Source organism: Tupaia chinensis, unplaced genomic scaffold, assembly GCF_000334495.1.
Source record: "Tupaia chinensis unplaced genomic scaffold, TupChi_1.0 Scaffold000285_1, whole genome shotgun sequence".
NCBI classification, from domain to species: Eukaryota; Metazoa; Chordata; class Mammalia; order Scandentia; family Tupaiidae; genus Tupaia; species Tupaia belangeri.
The window spans coordinates 1,223,932-1,245,711 of record NW_006159769.1 but is presented as its reverse complement, the minus strand read 5'-3'; the positions used below and the strand labels follow the sequence as shown (position 1 = coordinate 1,245,711).

General features: G+C 46.1%; 1 protein-coding gene across 1 annotated transcript in view; it reads right to left on the bottom strand.

Moving 5' to 3' along the window:
• Positions 1–21,780, bottom strand: part of FRMD4A (FERM domain containing 4A) — a 397,277-nt gene that overhangs the window by 79,271 nt on the left and 296,226 nt on the right. The window contains 3 exon segments of the mRNA XM_027772576.1: positions 13,644–13,730; positions 15,210–15,267; positions 15,964–16,029. Coding sequence (XP_027628377.1) covers positions 13,644–13,730; positions 15,210–15,267; positions 15,964–16,029 — 211 coding nt within the window.

The following is a 21,780-nucleotide window of genomic DNA, read 5'->3' as shown; positions in this document are numbered from 1 at the left end:
CCAACTGCTGGCCCAACTTTTGGTCATTTAATCATGTCTAGCTTGAGTTCTGCTGGCTCACGTGGAGAACAAAGAGAAATGAGTCACCTACCTAGAAATTTCCCCTTCTACTTTCTTCTGAAAAAATGTCACTTTTCATTCTTTCTTTTATTTGTTACTCCTTTCTGGCTTTAAAATGAGCTTGACCCTTGTTTCATTCTTCTTCCTATTTCTAGTTTGAAGATTTCCTCAACCTCAAGATTACTAATCGTTTAGATCAACCACCTTGTTAAGGAGGAAACTGAGGTCCATCTTGCAGAACGAAAGCCAGAACGGAGGTGTCCTGAGTGCCAGGACAGACACTTTATCATTACGATGGCAAATAATGGCGTGGTGCCTGAGGTGGGGGAAGGCCCACAGACTCCAACAGTAGGTCAGGTTTAAAGACGGATTCCAGCGATTACTTGGGGGAATCTTCAAAGTCTGAAGGAGGAGGCTCTCTCTATGCACCTGCCTCTCCTTAAGGGATAATTGCTTTCCTCTCCTGCACCTCTGCAGAGAAATGATTCTCACATGATAGTTGCAGAGAAATGATTCTCACATGATAGCTTCTCTTGAAGAGTTATTCACCTGGATAAGGTGATGCCTTTTGCCTTTTTGTCTCCTCTCAAACAGGTCAAAATGGAAGCCTGACATCAGCACGAGCTCCAGCAAGAGCACAACAAGAACACAAGCTGGTGGCCTTGGAAGATCAGTTTCCTCAGGGCTGGGCCCAGAATGGTCTCTGCAGGAACTGTGGGAACAGAAGGACCCAGGGACCTAGATCCAATAACCAAAACAGGGACCTAGATCCAATAACCAAAACAAAACAAAACAAAACAAAACTATTCCTTTAAACAAAGAGACATTGTTTGCCCTTCAAGGTGATCCCGCCTCTCACACCCAGCATAAAAGGGACTGTAATGGTATTTGCTAGGTCAAGGGCGACCGCACTTTTATCTTCAGGGAGAAGCAGACCTTCTGAGAAGCAAATACATTCAAAGAGGGAGAAAATTAGATTATATCCATCCCGGTCTTACAGTCTCCATTTCACAGATGTAAACAGAGAGGTTAGATACAGTATTTATCATGACTTTTTTTTTTTTTTTTTTTTTTTAACTATAGTGGAAGTAAGTTGGTAACACCAACATTCTTTCATTGAGATTTACTTCGGGCCTTCCAGTGGATACAAAGGGTATTGCTTTACAAAACATGTCCTTCTCTTTCTCTCTTTCTCTTTTAAGAAATATCTGCTCTGGAAAGGAATTTGATTTTAACTCAGACTCAAATATCTTCACAATAAGAAAAACAACAAAGTAGCCATGAAGTTGGCCACATGGGATCTGGATCCCCCAACCACTAGACCATAGAGCCAGCCCAGAAAGTTCTTGTTAACTGCCTGCATGCAGAGCTGAGATCCTGAAACTTCATGGCATGTATTCAAATCACCTGAGGGCTTTGGAAGCAGGTTGACAAGCGCCATCTTCAGGGTTTGAGTCTTTTAGCAGCAGGTGGGGACTGGAGTTGGCATCTCTAACATGTGCCCAAGTGATGTGGGTGCTGCTGGTCTAAGGACTGCATTTGGAGAACCACTGCTCTGAAAGATACTGGGCAGTGTCGGCCAGTCTCCGCCTCAGGATTGATGCACTCGTTCCCTTTCCAAAATCCTTCTCTGCAATAGATAGAGGATAGCAACCTTCCATCCTGCCCAAGGTAACGACCCCTTCCCTGGGAATCCCTGGATCTAATGATTGGTTGGGCTGGGGCATAAGGTTCCACTCCCTGTCTCAGTAGTGATGCCCATGGTAGAGGGTTGTTCCAGCTTCAGGGCTTTGTTCTGGGTGAGTGACTCCATGTGGGGATTGCATCATAGCTGAGCTTCTCCCTCTGCCTGGTCCTGCCTCCTTCACTTTCCCCGTTGGTGTTAATCTCAAAGCACTCCCCAGAATACTTCCTGTGTGCAAATCTATCTCAGACCTGGCTTTCCAGGGAAGCTGAGCACCACACTTGCAAAAGTAGAGTCAGATGCATTCACAAGTGTTGTTTGGGGCCAGCAGGTAGTGTGGAAGTTAAGGTGGCTGGATCCCACATGGCTGACTGCATGGTTCAAGTCCCGGACCCTGCGGCTTGAAAATCACACTGCGGGGCTGGCAGGTGGTGTGATGGTTGAGGTGCTGAACTCTCACATGGCCAACCATGGTTCAAACCCTGGACCTGGCGGCTTGCTTTCTCACTCCCCTTCGCCCACCCCCCGCATCTGTCTCACTCAGGTCAAATTAAAAAAATAATAAATAAAATTAAAACTAAATAATTTTTAAAAATAAAATAAGAAAATCACTCTAGATGTGTGTGTATACATGTTCAAAATCCCATAAAAGGAGTGAAAAAGGGATTGCTGTGTGGCCATCTCCCCTGGGGGATGATTTCTCACTTTCCGTCTCTCTCTCAGGTGACTGCAAGCACCCTATAGCAAACTGAAAAACAAACAAAAATTGCCTGTAATTGATAATGCTTTAAATTACCAATTGGGCAGGATAGAAGGTTTCTTTTAAGTGCCAGCAAAACAAAACAAAACAAAACAAAAACACTGGCATTGGCGAGGTTGAGTGACTTGCCCAACTAGGCAGGTGTGAGACCATGGCCTGTACAGAAATGCTTGTCTGCTGCTTTTCAGACCCATGAGCTTGCCCCCGAATTATCACAGAAGGCAAACTCAAGTCAGTTTCCACCAAATCTCACTGTTACATTTGAAGCCTTCCCAGAAATTCACATAAGGGGACCATTTTATTAAGGAGGATTTCATGTTCAACAGCCTCTACCGAAGTGCTAAGGAGCCAGCCCAGTACTTCCAGGTGACTACATTTCCTAGATGGGTGGAGGGATTGGGATTGCTCCTCCAGAGGGAGACAATTCAGCCATATCTGATTGGTGGTTTGAGAAGGGGGCTATCGAGGACTGATGCTTTCAGAATGGGCTCTCAATTTCCTTCAAATATGATTACCTTTTTTTCTTAGAGAGCTGTTTTTCAATAGCTGATTCTAGTACCTCCTTTTGCCACATGCCCTCCATCTTTATGACCCCTCTGGCAGGCTTGCTCTTCAGCTTTGACCCCCCTCACCCACGTCACCCCAGGCTCCGAGCCCATCCAGGCCCACTCAATACCGCGATACGAGACAAATGGAGGAGGCCCTTTGATCTTACACTGTGAATGAGCAAAGGCGGCAAAAGACTAAGAATGCTGAAAGTATGGAGTTTTTCTCCCTGGTGTACACAGGGTGTGGTTTCCAAGGGGAATGCAGACACTGACATGAGGGAGGCTCCCACTGAGGGCCAGCCAAGCCAGAATACTCAGCAACCAGAAAATGAGTCAAGCGCCTCCAAACAGAAGCCGAAAAAATAAGTTGGTAGTGCACTTAACAGAGCGCTTCTCATCCTGAATAATTTAGCAGGGTAACGCCACTGGGAGTCAGTTCTCAGTTAATGGAATATTTCCTGTAAATATTATTCTCCCTTCCTGTCTCATCATCTCATACAGTTCAGAAATCTTTACTAATCTGGGAGGTGACAGCAATGCATCAATTCCCAGAGCCAATGCCCTGGCTTCCAAAATACTCTGAGGAATCACAGGAAGCCACATTGGCTGCTGGGGGGCGGGGGGCAGCCATTTACTCTGGTTCCTTCTCCTAATGTCTCAGAAGGGACCCCATAGTGCTCCTAATTGAGTATCTAAGTGTACATAAAAGCCCCCCTAATTGCACATCAGATAAATAAGTAAATGCTGTCTGCAGAATATGTAACAAGGCCTGGCACTGCTGTTCTCTCCCAGTGGAGAGATTGCATTAAATATGGGCTGGTGAGTGGGCTGCAGCTCTAAGTGATGATTTACAGATAGCAAATATTCCTTCTAGGCAAGATTTTCTGTCACATGCTTCCCAGTGTCTGTTCTCGAAGACAACTCTGCCTCAGAGACAGTCTGTAGGAGGGACCTTTATCCTGACTCATTTGTTCCCACACTCCAAAAATGTCTTCTGCTTTAATTTACGGTGACTTCTGGGATTGGATGGCTGGGCTGTCCATAGGTTTGAAGAGAGCAAAGTACGGGGGCATGACAGAGAAGCGAGCTCAGTCTGGTCCTGGTGTGAGCTGAGTCTTTACTGGGGGACAGTGCTATCCCTCTGCATTTCTCGAACTCTGCAACAATGAAGGTGCAGACTGACCCAGATTAGAGCTCTTGGACTTTCTCGGGCAATGATCTAAGGAATGGAAGGAACTCTTTATTCTCTTTTTCCTTCTAACTCTCGGAGGATGCATGTGCTTGTCAGAGATGAAGAGAGAGAAGGGGGCGGGGAGAGAGAGAAAAAGAGGAAAAAGTCCCCCACTCCTCCCAGACTGTGGTCATTCTGCAATCCCTTCTCCATTTCTCCATTCTGTCAGGATCCTGGACACACACATACATGCACCCAGCATGCTTCTCAAGCCACCAGGGGCCTGAAAAAAATAAAAAAAAAAAAATTTTCCAGAGAGCACATATGCTCACCCAAAAGAGATAAAGAGAGGAGAAAGCACCCTCATAGAGCATGGTCACATCGCAATCCATTCTCCTCCATGTCTCCCTAATGTTGGAATTTTAGGCTTGCAAGCTGCTGGCCTGGTACTCAAACCGCATGGTCAGTTATGTGGAATCCAGCTCCCTTAGTGACCAGGCCATGGGGCCATCCCTCGCTTAGCATTTAACTCAAACCGCATGGTCAATCACGTGGAATCCAGCTCCCTTAACAACCAGGCCATGGGGCCATCCCTCACTTAGCATTTAACTCAGACCGCATGGTCAATTACGTGGAATCCAGCTCCCTTAACAACCAGGCCATAGGGCCATCCCTCACTTAGCATTTAACTCAGACCGCATGGTCAGTTATGTGGAATCCAGCTCCCTTAACAACCAGGCCATGGGGCCATCCCTCACTTAGCATTTATTGCTATATGCATACATACACACATGCTAAAATGGAATTTGGCAACCAAGAAAACAGGGTAAAATAATCTACGAAGTTGCAGCTGATTTGTATATATAATTTTTTAAAAAAATTTTTGCCACTGTGATTCTCCTGGTTCTGTCACCATCACTAAACCAAGACAGCCATTCATGTAGACATCGTCACTGCTGTGCTTGTGCTGCTGTATTCACAACCGTGTATAAAGACTATCAAGCCACAACTATGGGAGGGAAGAGAGCTGCAGACTGACCCAGATTAGAGCTCTTGGACTTTCTCGGGCAATGATCTAAGGAATGGAAGGAACTCTTTATTCTCTTTTTCCTTCTAACTCTCGGAGGATGCATGTGCTTGTCAGAGATGAAGAGAGAGAAGGGGGCGGGGAGAGAGAGAAAAAGAGGAAAAAGTCCCCCACTCCTCCCAGACTGTGGTCATTCTGCAATCCCTTCTCCATTTCTCCATTCTGTCAGGATCCTGGACACACACATACATGCACCCAGCATGCTTCTCAAGCCACCAGGGGCCTGAAAAAAATAAAAAAAAAAAAATTTTCCAGAGAGCACATATGCTCACCCAAAAGAGATAAAGAGAGGAGAAAGCACCCTCATAGAGCATGGTCACATCGCAATCCATTCTCCTCCATGTCTCCCTAATGTTGGAATTTTAGGCTTGCAAGCTGCTGGCCTGGTACTCAAACCGCATGGTCAGTTATGTGGAATCCAGCTCCCTTAGTGACCAGGCCATGGGGCCATCCCTCGCTTAGCATTTAACTCAAACCGCATGGTCAATCACGTGGAATCCAGCTCCCTTAACAACCAGGCCATAGGGCCATCCCTCACTTAGCATTTAACTCAGACCGCATGGTCAGTTATGTGGAATCCAGCTCCCTTAACAACCAGGCCATGGGGCCATCCCTCACTTAGCATTTATTGCTATATGCATACATACACACATGCTAAAATGGAATTTGGCAACCAAGAAAACAGGGTAAAATAATCTACGAAGTTGCAGCTGATTTGTATATATAATTTTTTAAAAAAATTTTTGCCACTGTGATTCTCCTGGTTCTGTCACCATCACTAAACCAAGACAGCCATTCATGTAGACATCGTCACTGCTGTGCTTGTGCTGCTGTATTCACAACCGTGTATAAAGACTATCAAGCCACAACTATGGGAGGGAAGAGAGGAGAGCTCGCTCTGATATCTACAAGGGATGCTTTCAAGCAAAACCAGGTATTCGAGTATGAACAAGAGCAGAGAAGAGGGGAGGCAGGCAAGGCAAGGCGTGAAGGAAACATCACTGGCAAAGGACAGGAGGGAAAGGATTTACTGAGAGTTGATGAGGGGATAGAAGTTTAACGGCCTATAAAAAATTTTTGCAACCAATCCTTAGATACTGTGTAGGCCTGATCTTTCTAAAAGAACTCACATATGCAAGCGTGGCCCAATGCTCTGGAAAATACACATGTATTATAAGTTTCAATGTTCTAGTTCTTTTTTTTTTGGTCTTAATTACTTTTTTTTGCCTTTAAATTTTGCCAGAGGGTGAATGCACTCGCTTGAGAGAGAGAGGGATAGGAAAAGTGACAAAACAGCCCTGTGGAGATAATTACATTGCAACCCTTCTCTTTCATTTTGTTGGGCGGTTTGGGCCCCCATGCACACACACTCAACACGTTTCTTTTCTTTTTTTTTTGGAGAGGTTTTGCCATAGGGTGCGTGTGCTCGCCAGAAAGAGACAGAGAGACAGAAAGCGAGAAATCACCCCCCAGGGGGGATGGCCACACCGCAATCCCTTCTCTTCCATTCTCCTCTCAGGATCTTGGGCATGCACACACACATGCCCAGCATGAGTTTAAGCCCCGGGTCCGGGACTAGAACCGTGGTCGACTACATGGGAGTCCAGTGACATAGCCATTACGCTAACTGCTGGTCCCCACTCAGTATGTTTCTCAAGCTACCATCTCAGATTCAAATCACACAGTCGGCCATGTGGGATCCAGCTGCCTTAACCAGCACACCACAGATCAGCCCTTATCTGTTGTTTGCTGCTTCTTTAGGGCATTTGGAGGGCTTTTCCTCTGTAAATGTCATTCCAAAATATCATCAAGGTTACCCTTTGGAACTCTTTTGAGCACACATAGAAGCCAAAGCCAGTCCGTAGGGTGACCCCATACATTTAGCTATTCCCAACACGTGTGTCCTGAGGGTAAGAAGCTGTGTGTGTGTGTCCACGCGTCCACACACACACACACGCACACATGCACACATACACGCATACACACACGCACATAACAAACCTCAGCAGCTTGCGGTGAGGGCTGTGCTCCAGGAAGCCCAGGATCCCTTGTGTTGAGAAGGTCCAGGCAGTGGACAATGGCATGGTCACTGGGAGACTACAATGTCCTCTCCTCCACCCCACCTGTGAGTGACGTTGTGCTTCACTCCATCTCCCCAAAGCTATAATGCCAAGCTTCTGAGTGAGGACTAGGTGATTCAAGGCAGGCTGAGACTACAATGGCAAACTGCGTCCCAACTGGAGGCCTAGGAACAAGCCCCGGTCCTACCCATGTGTGGACGGCTGTCACTCTCCCTCTCAGGGGTTCCTTTGGCGGCCACATGGAAACACCTGAGTGGCTTCTCGCAAGTGGCTCCTGAGCTGCTCCAGCTTGCTGACACTGTTAGAGCTGCACATAGTGGAGGATGCCTCTAGGCCCTCCTAAGTCAAGGGAGTAGCTCACCCTGCTGCTGCCTCTACTTGAAAGTTGGCTCGCACTATTGTGGTGCCATGTGACAGAGCCGCCGTAACTGGGTCAGAGTGTCAGGGAGGGCCTCTGCTGCTGGGCAGAAGCAGCTACCTGGGCTGCAGATGTAGCTGTTGCCACAGAAGCCTCCAGGTGCACAGAACTGGGGGCCACTCCCTGTTTCCTGACATCCCTGGAGGCTCAAGGTGGTGGAGCCCTGCCTGGCCCCCATGCCAGGAGGGAGGTGCACCACCTGGAGGGCCATCCCACCCATGCAGCTCACCCAGCCTCGAGTCCTGCTTACTCTCAGTGTGCAGGGACACTGCCCAGTCTGGCTGGCCTTCCCCACATCTGAGCTTTCAAAGGAAGCACAGACAACTGTGAATGGTGGTCCTCGTCTCCAGCTGCACAGAACCACTGTGAGGCTTTTACACACAGCGGCTGGCTCAGATATGGGGTGATCAGGACCAAGGAAGCTGTGGCACCTGGACAGTCAAGCAGTTTCACTTCAGTTTGTGATATATGGAGGAGGTTAAGGATCACTGGCCCGGAGACATTGAAGACGGACTTTTGGCACTTTATGTGTGAACATGAATTGACGCTCACTCCCTTTGGGGCTCTAGAACTAGGCTGTGTACTTTGTGTATTCTAGGAGGCTCATGTGGGCCTTAACTGTAACAAATATGGGCTTTTTAAATTTTTGTTTAGGTTTTTTGCCATAGGGCATGTATGCTCACCAGAGAGAGAGAGAGAGACAGAGACAGAAAGAGAGAAAGTGAGAAATCATCCCCCAGGGAGACGCCCACACTGCAATCCTTTCTCCTCCATTCTCCTCTCAGAATTTTGGGCATGGATACACATGTGCTTGGTGTGATTTTTAAGCCATGGGTCTTAAACCATAGGACTCGAACCACAGTCAGCCATGTGGGAGCCCAGTACCTTAACCACCACACCACCTGCTGGCCCCCACAAATGTGGCCTTTTTATGGTGGTCAGGCTGTTGGGTGTGAGGAGAAAGAGGCATGGTGTCTAGGTCTTCCTGCAGCTGGGACTTCCTGATCATGGCTTCGGGTGTCTTGGTTTTGCGTTTCATTTCATCTGACATTTTAGCAGAGGTGGGTGCCCCTTGAAGCTAATGAAGCTGAGGCTCTGCTACCCTTCACAGGCCTTTCAACGGCATGCTCTTGATTCGGTATACAGAGTACACACTCATTTCTTTTTTTTTTTAGAATTATTTATTATTTATTAATTATTTATTTATTACTATTATTTTAATATTTCTAGAGAGAGACAGAAGAGAGAGAAAGTGAGAAAGGAAGCCTCCAGATCTGGGACTCAAACCATGTGGGAGTCCAGCACCCCTAACTATCATGCCACCTGCCAGCCCCATACACTTGTTTCTTAAAGAGGGCTCCCCAAATTATGTAAGCTCAGGGCCTGTGCAGCCTGGACTTGTATGAACGTCTCACAGTATCATCATGATAAGAAGCTGGTATCTTTTACTCACACCTCTTGTGACTTTTCTAGGGGGCTGACTGCCTCTCCTTGCTTGGTCTCTAGTTTAGTTATGCTCTAGAAATTCTTGATACTTCTGAGCTGTGACAGAATACACAACTGACTATTTGTCGCAGCCACTGTCAAGACTAACACCTTGCATATCCTATACTGCACTCACCTGCCTCTTTGATTCTTCTGTGCTTTGGTTGATCCAGAAGTCTTAGGGTCACTCTGGATCACCGTCCTTCTCTTACTGCCACCCTCTTCCCCTGCACAGTTGATCAACTACCTTGTTTCCATTTCCCCTTCTCCATCCTTTTCTCCAAAAGCCAACCTCAAGCTCCCACCTGCTCTGGCTACACTACCCTAACGATGCCCTGGTTTCCAAGTCTTTTCCTGTGGTCCTCCAGCCCCTGCTCCACAGCGGCCAGAAGGAGGCTTCTATGCCAGTGGAAATCTGATGGGCACTCCGCTGCTTCAGCTAGTCCATGGCTCCTGCTGCCTCTACAGGATGACTTAGCAAAGCCTTCAAGGCTCTAGGAGCTGGTTGCTGCTCCTTACACCCCAGGTTCCAGGCAGAAATGGTGCTACGGCTTCCCGGTCACACCACCCTGCCCCTTTGCGGAGCATTCACATTTGCTGGTGTGTCTCTCCTGCAGGTTTCCCGCCTTGTTCTTTCAACTGCAAAACTCTCTTCTTCCTGCACAGCCCACTCATGCTTTGCTTCCTCTAGGAAGCCTTTTCTCTTTTTCTATTTTTTTTTTCCTGAGAGGTTTTTGCTATAAGACGTGTGCACTTGCCAGAAAGACAGAGAGAAACAGAAAGACAGAAAGTGAGAAATCCCACCCCACCGGGGGAATGGCCACGCCGCAATCCCTTCTCCTCCATTCTTCTCTCGGGATCTTGGGCACACACACGTACCCAGTGTGAGTTTAAGCCACCAAATCCGGGACTTGAACCGCAGTCGACTACATGGGAGTCCAGTAATGTAGCCATATGCCAACTGCTGGTCCATCTTTTCCTTATGCTCAGTAGGCGATTCCCGATTTCACTCCCCACTTGAATTCTGGACCTCACAGAGCCTTCTATAACAGCACCGAGGTACTGATGCGGTGGTCACCCTTCTCTCCCTGATACGCTGGGCAGGCTGGAGGCCATGATTTCTGGCTTATTTATCTCCGTGCCAGTAGTGTGCTTGGCCCATAAAAGATGTGCCATCACTGCTTTCCAACTGAATGAATGATGGCCCTGATACCTCTGTTGTCCTTCGGTTAGTAATAGGTCTAAGAAGTCCAACTTCAGGAAAAAAAACAAAGAATTCTAACTTCAGGGCGAGCAGGTGGCATGGAGTTAAGGCAGCTGGATCCCACATGGGCAACTATGCGGTTCTAGTCCTGGACCTGGCAACTTGAAAAACAAACTGAGTACATGTGTATGCCCAAAACCCCAAGAGGAGAATGGAGGAGAAGGGACTGTGGCACGGCTAACATCCCCTCCACCACCTCCAGGATGATTTCTCACGTTCTTTCTCTCTCTCTGGTGAGTATATGTGTCCTATAGCAAAATAGAAAAGAATTCCAATTTGGTCCTCAAAGGCATAGAAACATAAGTTACTTTAAATAACAACTCAGTTTGAGTTCAAGTCAATGCCTTGGAAAAATATATTGACCTTTTACCATTTTTAATTCACCGACCTGGGTAAGTTCTACAAATTATTGTAAATTCTCCTGTTTGATGGCTGATAATTCATACCTCTGGCTTCTTACCTTTCCTTATCCTGACGCCTGTTTTAGAGTCTTACGATAATAGAATTATTTCAGCCCTTGCTATGTGTCACACCCTGCCTCGTTCGTACATCGAGCACTATCTCATTACCTCTTCAATCTTCATTAGAAGCTCAAAGTAGAGAAACAAAGAAAGCTTCAATATTTTAATAAATCGAACTAAAAAGGTATGAGTATTTTAAAATAAAGTCTTTCAAAAAGCTTAGAGGGAGAGCTTCCCACTGTGGGATGTTAATTAACTCTGTTGCCGATCTCATCCATGTTGGCTTTGGTGTCTCACCAAATGTGGGCCATCAAGAGCTGAATATATTACAACCAGGATTTCATTACAGGCCCTGGGAGTATTCTTGGCTTGTGCATGTAGGAAAAATAGGCAGGCAGGCTGGAAAGAGAGTTGATGTGAAAAGAAAGAGGAAGGAAAGATAGAACTTGAGGAGAAAAAGCAGAGAGAATGAAAAAGGCCAGGTGGGGGAAAAGGCAGAGGGAAACAGGAATAAAGACAGAGTGAGGAAGAAGAATAGACCCTGTGACCAAGGAAAACAGAGGAGAGAAAAAGAAGAACCCGAGTCCAGGTCAATGATGCTGAGGTTTTGGAGACAGTAGCAGCAGAACGCCATACCTACCCCCTCAAGAACCAGGCTGCTACTCAGTCATCTCCAGGGAGTAATTGCTCTATCATTTGCTCAGGCTCTTTCCTTAGAATTTAACTGATTTACTGATTAATTGAGTGAAAATCTACCCCAACATAGGGCTTTTTCCCCCCATGTCAATTTAATAAAAAATGTTGGCTCAGGATAGATTTTAAAAAGTAGTTAACTATAGATGTTAACTACAGTCTACGATAAGCTCAGACATGTAGTGTGGGTTTCAATCCTCCTCATGGATAAAGAAGCTTAGAAAGCAATCTGGAATGACAGACTGAGCCAATATTGCCTTCTCTCTGCTAAGGCAAGAGTGGTTGTGATAGATTTTCCACTATGTATTTCAGGGTTCCAGCTGCATACCATCTCTCTGTTATTCTTTGCCAGGGAATCTGAATGACAGCACTTGCCTCAAAGATATTTTTCCATTATAATTTTTCAATTTGTTCTGGTTTGAAAAATGTGTGTAAATGAAAACAGAAAATTCAAACACTGTGCCTCCTTGAAACACTGCATCTTGTCTTCACAATGACTGCGCAGGCATTTCTCTGCCTCCCTTTCTCTTTGGCAAATGGACTTATCTACTTATTTATTTATTTTTACTGTTTCTTTTTCAAAAAATTATGATAGGACACATGCACATGCAGGAGAGAGAGACCAAGAGCAAGAGAGGGAGAGAGGGTATGTGTCAAGTGTCCACTGGATTGTTCCCAGTGAGTAATTTCTACATCATTTGTTCAGGAAAGAGAGAGAAAAACACCCCTCCTCCAGTGTTCCAACCTTCTAGGATCCTGGACGGACACACACACACACACACACACACACACACACACAGTTTTTCAGGACAACTTGGCCAAGGACTTGAATCACGATTAGAATGTGGCTTCCAGATTCATAGTCTGGGATGGTACTGACTGCTACAGAGGCTGGCTGTATAAACTCTCTTTCTCTCTTTTTCTTTCTTTCTTTCTTTCTTTCTTTCTTTCTTTCTTTCTTTCTTTCTTTCTTTCTTTCCTTTTCTTTTTCTTTTTCTTTATCCTTTTTATGATCTTTTGCCATAGGGTGTATGTGCTCACCAGAGAGAGAAAAAGAGACAAAGACAGAGATAGTGAAATTAAGGAATCACCCTCCAGGGGGTAATCTCTTCTCTTTCATTCTCTTGAGACTTTGGGGATGCACATACATGTACCTGGTGTGATTTTCAAGTCGCCAGGTCTGGGACTAGAACCACAGTCAGCCATATGGGAGTCCAGTGCCTTAACCACCACTCCAAATGTTGGCCCCACATTATTTCTTGAGACAGTGAGAGAGGCACCACCAACAGGATCCCCATGATGTAATCCACCCCTAGCTTTAGCCAGCCCAGATCACAGGCACGCCCACACACATGTGCCTGATACACACAGGGTGGCCCCTGGATGCGAAGTGGGGACCTCCAGCAGCATCATCACTGTGCCACCTTCTGGCCCAAGAGGCCTTATTTTCTAATCACTTCCACCATGTCATAAAATATTTACCAGAATTCAAGGAACTCTTCTTTATTTTTCATCTCTCTTTTTTACCTACAACCTCTTCTTTTAGTTCACTCATCTCTTCCTACCCTAAAAACCTTTGGGAGAACTCAGCTTGGTCTGAGGCTTCAAGAGAGACATTACTTCATTTCCTCAAGATATTTAGCACCCCCGGTTTCCCCACCTGGAAACCAAGGAACACGGCAGTCCCTCAAAGTCCTTTTGCCCATCTGCTCTAGGGAGAACTGAGGCAGTCAGCTTATCTTAAATCTCTACAAGAGATTAGATGTCCTTGGAGACAGTGAGAAGAAATATTTACCCCGGGAACTCACACTGGATTACTGGGAAGAGCTCGTATTGCATTGGCAGGGAAGAGGCAAGCCCTTAGGCACACAGCGTTAGCAGATTTACTCACTTCCACACCTGCCCCTCTCTTGATCTGAGAGCACCCTTACCTTCCTTGGCTTCACTTTGTCATGGTAGTCATACTGGAAGATTCCTTTGTAGCTCAGTCCTAGCCACCATGGTATCCCCTGTTTGTCCTAGGACACCAAAAGGAACGTGCGTAAATAGGAGGCTGGAGAAGCTGAACATGGCCAAGATGAGATTTCTGTGCTTAGCTGAAGATAAGGCAAATGCAATTTCTTGAAATGAACAAAGTAGGCCGGTTATTCTTTTACCTTAACAGATGTGCCATCATTGAATAATGTTCAAGAGGCTAGATCTTACTGCTCATGACAGACTACAGCTGAGCTGTGAGAAGGGCAGGGATAGTGATGACTACTGTATGAGTTCTGTGAATGACAGTGATGAGGGGTTAAGATCTTCCACAGGTAGAAAGAGCTTTTGTAGACTTACATCATTGCAGGTTTTAGGAGCTCCTGAGCCATGGTGCTGGATAGGCCTTTAGTCCCCACACATGGCTCACTCTGGGCTCCACAATTGAGTTTCTACATTTGCCCCAATCATGGAAATGAATCCATCTAATCCCTCAGTTCAATTCTCAAGAACCACTCACTCAATAAATATTTACTGAGCACCTACTATATGCCAGGTACTGCACTGGGTTCTGAGAATATCCAATAGAACATAACACATAGCCTTTACCAGACAAAATCTGCAGGTTAGCAGAAGATTAGGCAATTAAGTGCACACTGATGACATGCAACATGGTATGCATGCTGCCTTCGATGACACAAAATGAATCAAACATGGGGAATATTTTAGTCTAAAGAAAGTAAAAACATATCATAGTGGAGTGAAAGTATGGGGAAAGACATTGGTGGGAGAGCAAAAGAATGTCAGGTTGGCTGGTGGAGCTGTCTTGAATTCAGAAGTGTTTTCTCTATTTTTTGTCTGGACACTGGGTAATGACTGAGTCTAACTTTTCATGTAAGGGTAATTAAGGAAGGAGAAGAAAGGGATCTTTTCCTTCTTATGGGCTTCTGGGGACATTGTTATCTATTATTTCACAGAAGAGATCCCAATCTGGAATATTATGGACAAAACTAAAGAGAATTTAGAATGAAGCTAATGTCCCATTGGACTTGCCATCACAGTATTTGAGAAGGCAGGAGGTAACTGGTCAACCTATGATCCTGGTTTTCCTCCTGTAAAGTTGCCCACAGAGCATTTGACCACCAAGAAAAACACTAGATGCTGATCGAAATATTTCATCTCTGCAGTTCCTTGTATTGAACGGAGTCTTCCTACTAAAATGTTCTGCAGTCCTGGTCTCCTAGGGTTCTTCTGAGACCAAAAAGAAATATGGGTTTATTATCCTACTTCACAAAAGGGAAAATGAAATTTGGAGAGTAACTGTAAAGAGTCCTAGAACAGCAGGGGGAAAATTTAGTTGCCCAGTTTCCCCCTAACATGCAATATTTCTGACCAAGTTCTCACCCCACATCCCACTCCCACCAAAAAAGAAAAAAATTCAACAAGATTAAAAATAAAAAATAAAAAATGTTTTTGTTTGTCTAGGGCACAGTTTGCAATCTTCCCCAAACGAGTTCACTTACCTTCACTGCATAATAGTGAACTCCATAGGTCGGGAGAGACTCCACAATGCTCATGTAGCTGGAGGACAACACACACAAACAGAGAAACAATACAGACAGGGTGGATATTATTATTTCTTTTTCAGGTCATAAGTATATTTGCAAACATATTTAGTATGTTCTGAGTTTAAGTGTTTGATCTGTTTTTCAGAGATTGTGACTACACCTCTTAAAATGTTCTTCATATCTATTAAATGGATGCATCAAAATGAAAACATTCTTATTTCTTGAGCAGTTGTTGTCTTATTATAAAGAAAGGTGCAGCAAATCCAGTTCTGAAGTACGAAGCCATCATAATGAGAAACTGCCAGTTGTTTTCTGCTGAAAATGACAGATTCTTCCCTGGGCCTCCTCATAGTAGCTCCTACGGACCACAGAGGTCGTGAACCTCTGCATGTTCTGTCCCAGCATGGTGCTGTTGGAAGCGCTGGAGGATGCACAGAGTCTGAAGGCAGAAGAAATGGCAGCACCACACTAACCCTTCCTTTTCTCACAACCTGGTTCTCTCAGGAGCGGTGGATATTAAGGCAGAGATCATATAGATATTACATTTTTGTGTGAGTGATAAAGTTCTCAGAATAATTACTTATTTAAAAATCAGGTTGAACTCTCACCCCTGGAGATACGTCTGTCTGAGTAGCATTGAGCAATCTTGGCATATGAAATATTAACACACGCAAGCACGATCTTTGTGAGAGCTAGGAAGGCCACTTACTTCACAATTGCTTGACCTCTTGTCTGACCATTCAGTTTCTTGTAGTGCTCGATGACTCTGTCTTCACTAGAATGAGAATAAAAGAATCCAGTATTAGAGGTGCTGGGTCAATGGTCAAGCCTCCTGCAAAGAGACTTCCAAATCTGATCAACCTCATGAGATGCCCCAAAGAGCCCTCAGCTCCTAGAAAAATGACTTGTCCTGAAGCGGCATTTCCAAACTCAGCCTAAGTGAAATCTGTATAGATTTTCTAGAAAATGTTTATATTCCCCACTGAAGACTTGCACTCTTTTGGACTTAGGAGAGAGAAGAGAGAGATAGAGAGATGGAGCAAGCAATGGGGTGTGGTCATGCCACATGCCTTCTCCTCTGTCTCTTCATCCAGTCAGGATCCTGAGCATGCATGTTCACAGTCCTGGCAGTTTTTTCAAGGTGCTAGGGCTAGGATTTGAACTGTGGTCAGCCATGTGGGAGTCCAGCACCTTAAACACTATGCCACCTGTTGGCACTGGAAGTTCTCTTTAAATGTGACCAGATCCTCCGTGACAGAATTCCTGAGGAGCATCCTGCTGTGAGAAACCTCAACCTCATCAAATCTCCAGAGCTATGTCAAGAGGTTCCAGAGTTGTTGTTTGTGCTTCCTCCTGACTTATCACTAAATCTATAGCTGCCTTGGCACGTTTCCTACCACACGATCTGGGATTGGGGGTACTGACTCCTAGATCCAGGCTCAAGCAACTCAATGCAGATATGGGCCGACTTCCTTTGTAGCTCTGGGAAAGGGGGGGAGTCCGTTTTTACATGGTGTGTGTGTGTGAAAATCAATGCAGGGCTGTGGCCGTGGACACACAGAAGGCTCAGGAGAAACACCAGTGGGAGAGAGTTGAAAAGCTTGTCAGGCAGCTGTTCCCACAGACAGGGCCTGACCCAGGGCTTCTGCGGCCTGACAGCTGCAGGAAGTTTTGCCATCTCCCATTTGCCCTATATCTTCTGCTGCCTGAGGCCATCTGTGAGGCCACACAGCCAGTCATCTTTGCCCTCCTCTTCCTTTCCTTCTTCTTTTGCCCCATTAAATGCCATGGGCCTGTCATGTGATAACACACTCTATGCCGACTGAGAATTAGTCTTCAGCCCACCCACCCTTCCCCTGGAGCTTGCAGAGGATAGAGGTACTCTGAACTTCACAGTGTCCCAGTGCCCCAGATCTGGGGTAGAGACTCAACAGAATAACTATCAGAAGCTCTTGCGCCAGAGGACACTGAATCCCAAAGCCCTATCTGAAGGACACAATGCTATGAGGAGGAAAAAGCTGGTGACCAAAGTTGACTGCCGTGGCCACAGGCTGACTGTGTCCCCTAGTGAAACCACCTCTCTACAGACAAGGGGACCCAGGAAACGCACAGAGGGGGATCAGCAGATGGCATACTGGTTATGTCATTGGACTCCTGCATAGGTGACCGCTGTTCGAGTCTTGGACCCGGCGGCTTAAAACTCACGCCGGGCACATGTGCTTGTGTACCCAAAATCCCGAGAGGAGAATAGAGGAGGGACTGCGGTATGGCCATCCCCTCTGGTGTGTGTGCGTGTGTGTGTGTGTGTGTGTGTGTGTTTGTGATTTCTCGTTTTCTCTCTGTTTCCCTATCTCTCTGGCGAGGGCATGTGCCCTATAGCAAAAATCTCTCTACAAAAAAAATTAAAAGGGGGCACAGAGGGTGATGGTGACATCCTTCTCTGTCTCAGGGAGCCTTTGGCCTGAGGTGGTCAGTAATTTGGGAGTTAAGGAAGATGTTCTCGCACACCCTTTAGGGTTGTGGGGGCGGGGGGGACATGTATAGCATTCATACGTAGGACCAGGAGGAAAAACCCCAGGGCAGGAGCCGGATGCTGCCATGTTCTGAGGCTCTGGAATCATAATCCAACTTTCTGCCCCAGTGTTGCCACTATAGGGAAGTCACCTGCTGTTAGTGGTCCGTGCTTGCTAAATGTTTGGGAAAATTATTAGGAAGGCTTACTGCATGACGGGTATACACCTCCCACTGCTTTCCAATTATATGATGTGCCTTTTACATTTCTTTAAATTATAGGCTGACATAGGTTGGTGTGTTGATCCCATTTCACAGGTGGAGAAATTGAGGCAGCAGAGATGTCATAAATGCTACCTTGCTGTCGTTACCTAACAATTCAGAGACCCGGCTGGTTTCAGACCTGCTGCGGGGCTTGCTAGGCTGTTCTGCCTCAGGCCCTGGCTACTGTGGGTGGGGTGCTGATGGTCTGTCAGCCCGAAGGCTGCCTGTGGCATCCATGCACGCTAGTGGGAGCAGGAGGGCCCAAAGCACAGTCCGAATGCATCCATAGTTCAGAAACAGCCAGGCAACTGACACTGTGGGCCTTGTGACTAGGGCTGGGGTGGAGGAGTGGGAAAATGTCTTCTCCACCAATAAGGGTTGTGGTTAATCTTGCTGTGGGAGAGGCCTAGATGCTGCGGCAGGGAGAAACAGAATAGGCTCGGCCACTATCTGTCTGTCACTTCATTCTACATCTATGAGACGCATCAATGGCATGGGTCCCTCTCCTTGAGCCTTTGCTTTTATTGATTGATTTTTATGTTTTCTAATTTGCCAGAAGGCAAGTGTGTTTGCTGGAGATGGGGGATAGGGTGGGGTGAGAAAGCACCCCTCGTGGGGAATAGTCATGCTGAAGTCTTTTCTCCTCTCCCACCTTTCAGGATTTGGGGCACGCATGCACACAAGCTGCTGGATCTGGGACTTGAACTGTGTGGTCATCTGTGGGGGATCTGGCCACCTCGACCACCATACCACAGGCTGGCCTGAATCTTTGTTTTTTAAAAATCCACATACATAGGCTGAAATAGAGCTCACCACGACTAGCCAACCATGATGAAATGAGGTGAAGAGGCCTGTCTTGTTTAACAAGGCACCATCAGATGGTCTGCGCCACAGGCATTTATCCAGAAGCTGGGCTATGAGGTTAGGGCCCCGGGCTGCCTCCATCCTCCTCCTAGCCTCCCAGTGCCTCTGCGCAGTGTCCTGGGCCTCTATGTGTGTGAATGAGCCCCAGACAAAGTGCTGGCCTGGTCACCAAGACACGGGCTGTTCCAGCAAGACCGATGTAGGTGTGGATGCAGGTAAAGATGCTCATATTGACAAAGAGAGAAAACCTGGGCACGGAAGAAGGCATGATTGTCTTAGTAACAATACCGTGAGCACAGAACAGATAGCGCAGACGACGAAAAAACAATCCAGAAAGAGTTGATAATTGAAATGCGCACAGGAGTTTAGCAAGGTTTAGGGACACATGAATGAAGGATTAGGCCAAGAGCGAGCCTGACTCCAGACAACCAATTAGAGCCCTTAATGGGAATTAGCTGTGCCTTGGTATCCAGGACCCCTCCCCCACCACACAGAAACCAAAGTCCCCAGATACTCAACCCCTTTAAGTAAAATAGATTTGTATGTAACCCTCATGCATCCTCCTGTATTCCTTTCAATGGTATCTAGATTAATTGTAATACCTACTAAGTGTAAGTGCTATAGGAATAGTTGTTCTACTGCATTATGTAGAGAATAACAAGAGAACATTTTGCACCTGTGGCTGGTTGAATCTGTGGATGTGGAACCTGTGGTATGGAGGGCTGAGTGTATATCCATGTAAAAACTGGTGATACTTAGTTACCTTCTTGCACTCTTATCTCTTTCATTGTTGGTTTCCCCTGGGTGAACACCTGGGAGGATATATTGGGTCATTGGAAAAGTCATGATATAGTTTTTTCTGTTTTCTTTTCTGATGACCCAATAGAAGGTAAGGCCCAAGGAGCACAAGGATTTGGGGAGGGAGGATGATAAGGCCCCCCTAAACAAGGAAGCAGGCTGGGGCCAGTAGGTGGCATGGTGGAAGGTGCTAGACTCCCATATGGCTGACTGCAGTTCAAATCCCTGACCTGGCGACTTGAAAAATCATGCTGAGTGCTTGTGTATGAATGCATGCCCAAAATCCCAGGGAGAGATGGGACCAGCAGTTGGCATAATGGCTATGTCGCTGGACTCCTATATAGTCGACCGCGGTTTGAGTCCTGGACCCTGTGGCTTAAACTCACGCCGGGCATGTGTGTGTGCATGCCCAAGATCCTGAGAGGAGAACGGAGGAGAAGGGATTGCGGTGTGGCCATCCCCATGGTGGGTGAATTCTCTCTCTCTCTGTCTTTCTGGTGAGGGCACATGTCCTATAGCAAAAACTTCTCCAAAATTCCCATATCAAAAAATCCTCAAAAAAAAAAAAAAAAAAAAAAAAGAAAGAAAGAAAGAAAAGAAATGCCAGGGAGAGAATGGAGGAGAAGGGATTGGCATGGCATGGCCATCCCCTCTGGGGAGTAATTTCTCACTTTCTCTCTCTCTGGCAAGCACATGCACCCTATGGCAAAAAACCTAAAACAAACAAGGAATCGGGTTTGTCATTTGTGTGTGTGTGTGCTCCTATGTACAGACTATAGACTGGAAGTTTGGAAACTGATGCATGAAAATCCCTGCAGGTTAAAAAGATTTTGCTCCCTGGGGAGAGATCATGATGATAGAAAGCCATTATTTATCTGTATCTGCATTGCTGAAGGAAGAGTGTCAATAAAGCAGTTAGAGATGAAATTAAGTATGACAGATGTAAGTTTGCAGCATTGTCTCTCTCCTTTGTGACTGTGGTCTCTCTCTTTAAAAAATTTATATACTGGACCAGCAGGTGGCATGTTGGCTAAGGTGGCTGAATTCCCATATGGCCGACTGTGGTTCAAGTCCTGAACCCAGTGGCTTGAAAAATCATACTGGGGGTACCAGCAATTGGCGCAATGGTTATGTTGCTGGACTCCCACACAGTTGACCGTGGTTCGAGTCTCAGATGTGGTGGCTTAAAACTCACACTGGACGCATGTGTGTGCATGCCCCCAGCTCCCAAGAGGAGAATAGAGAAGGGATTATGGCGTGGCCATCCTCCCTGGTGGATGATTTCTTGCTTTCTGTCTCTGTCTCTTTCTGTCTCTACAGCAATCATACATGCCCAAAAAACAACCTCTCAAAAAAACGGGGGGTGAGGGGGCCACCAGGTGGCATGGCGGTTAAGGGCATTGGACTCCCACATGGCTGACCACAGTTTGAGTCCCAGACCTGGCAGCTTGCTCTTTCACTTTCCCTTTTTCTGTCTCTCACCTGTTCCACTCTGGTCAAATGAAAATAAATAAATAAATAAATAAGTTAATAAAATTTTAAAAAGAAAGAAAGAAAAAAAAATCATGCTGGATGCATATGTGTGAGAGGGGAATGGAGAAGGGATTGTGATGTGGCTATCCCCCTAGAGGATGATTTCTCCCTTTCCCTCTCACTATCTCTCTTCAGCCAGCACACGTACCATATGGCAAAAACCTAAATAAATAAAAAAACCTATAAATACATAAATGAATTATATATTTCTTTCATGAGCAAGAGAAAGAGGGAAAAACAGTATTCCAAACAGGGTCCCCATGTCACAATCCACTCTCAGCCTACTGCTAGCCCCTGATAAAAGGCCATGCGTGCCCAGTGCGCTCAGGGAGGTTTCCAGACTTGAACTGGGAATCTTCCATGTAGGATTGCCTTGGAAAGCATCATGCTTTACTGCTGGACTACCATCCTAACTTGGCTAATGACATAAAATTCTTTAAACATGAGTTTAGTCATACTAGTGACCTCTCTGTAATCAGACATGTCCTATTGCAGCCAAAGGAATCTCGCCACCTGAATGACTGTATCAACTCATTCAGTCTGGAAGAGTGTTCAG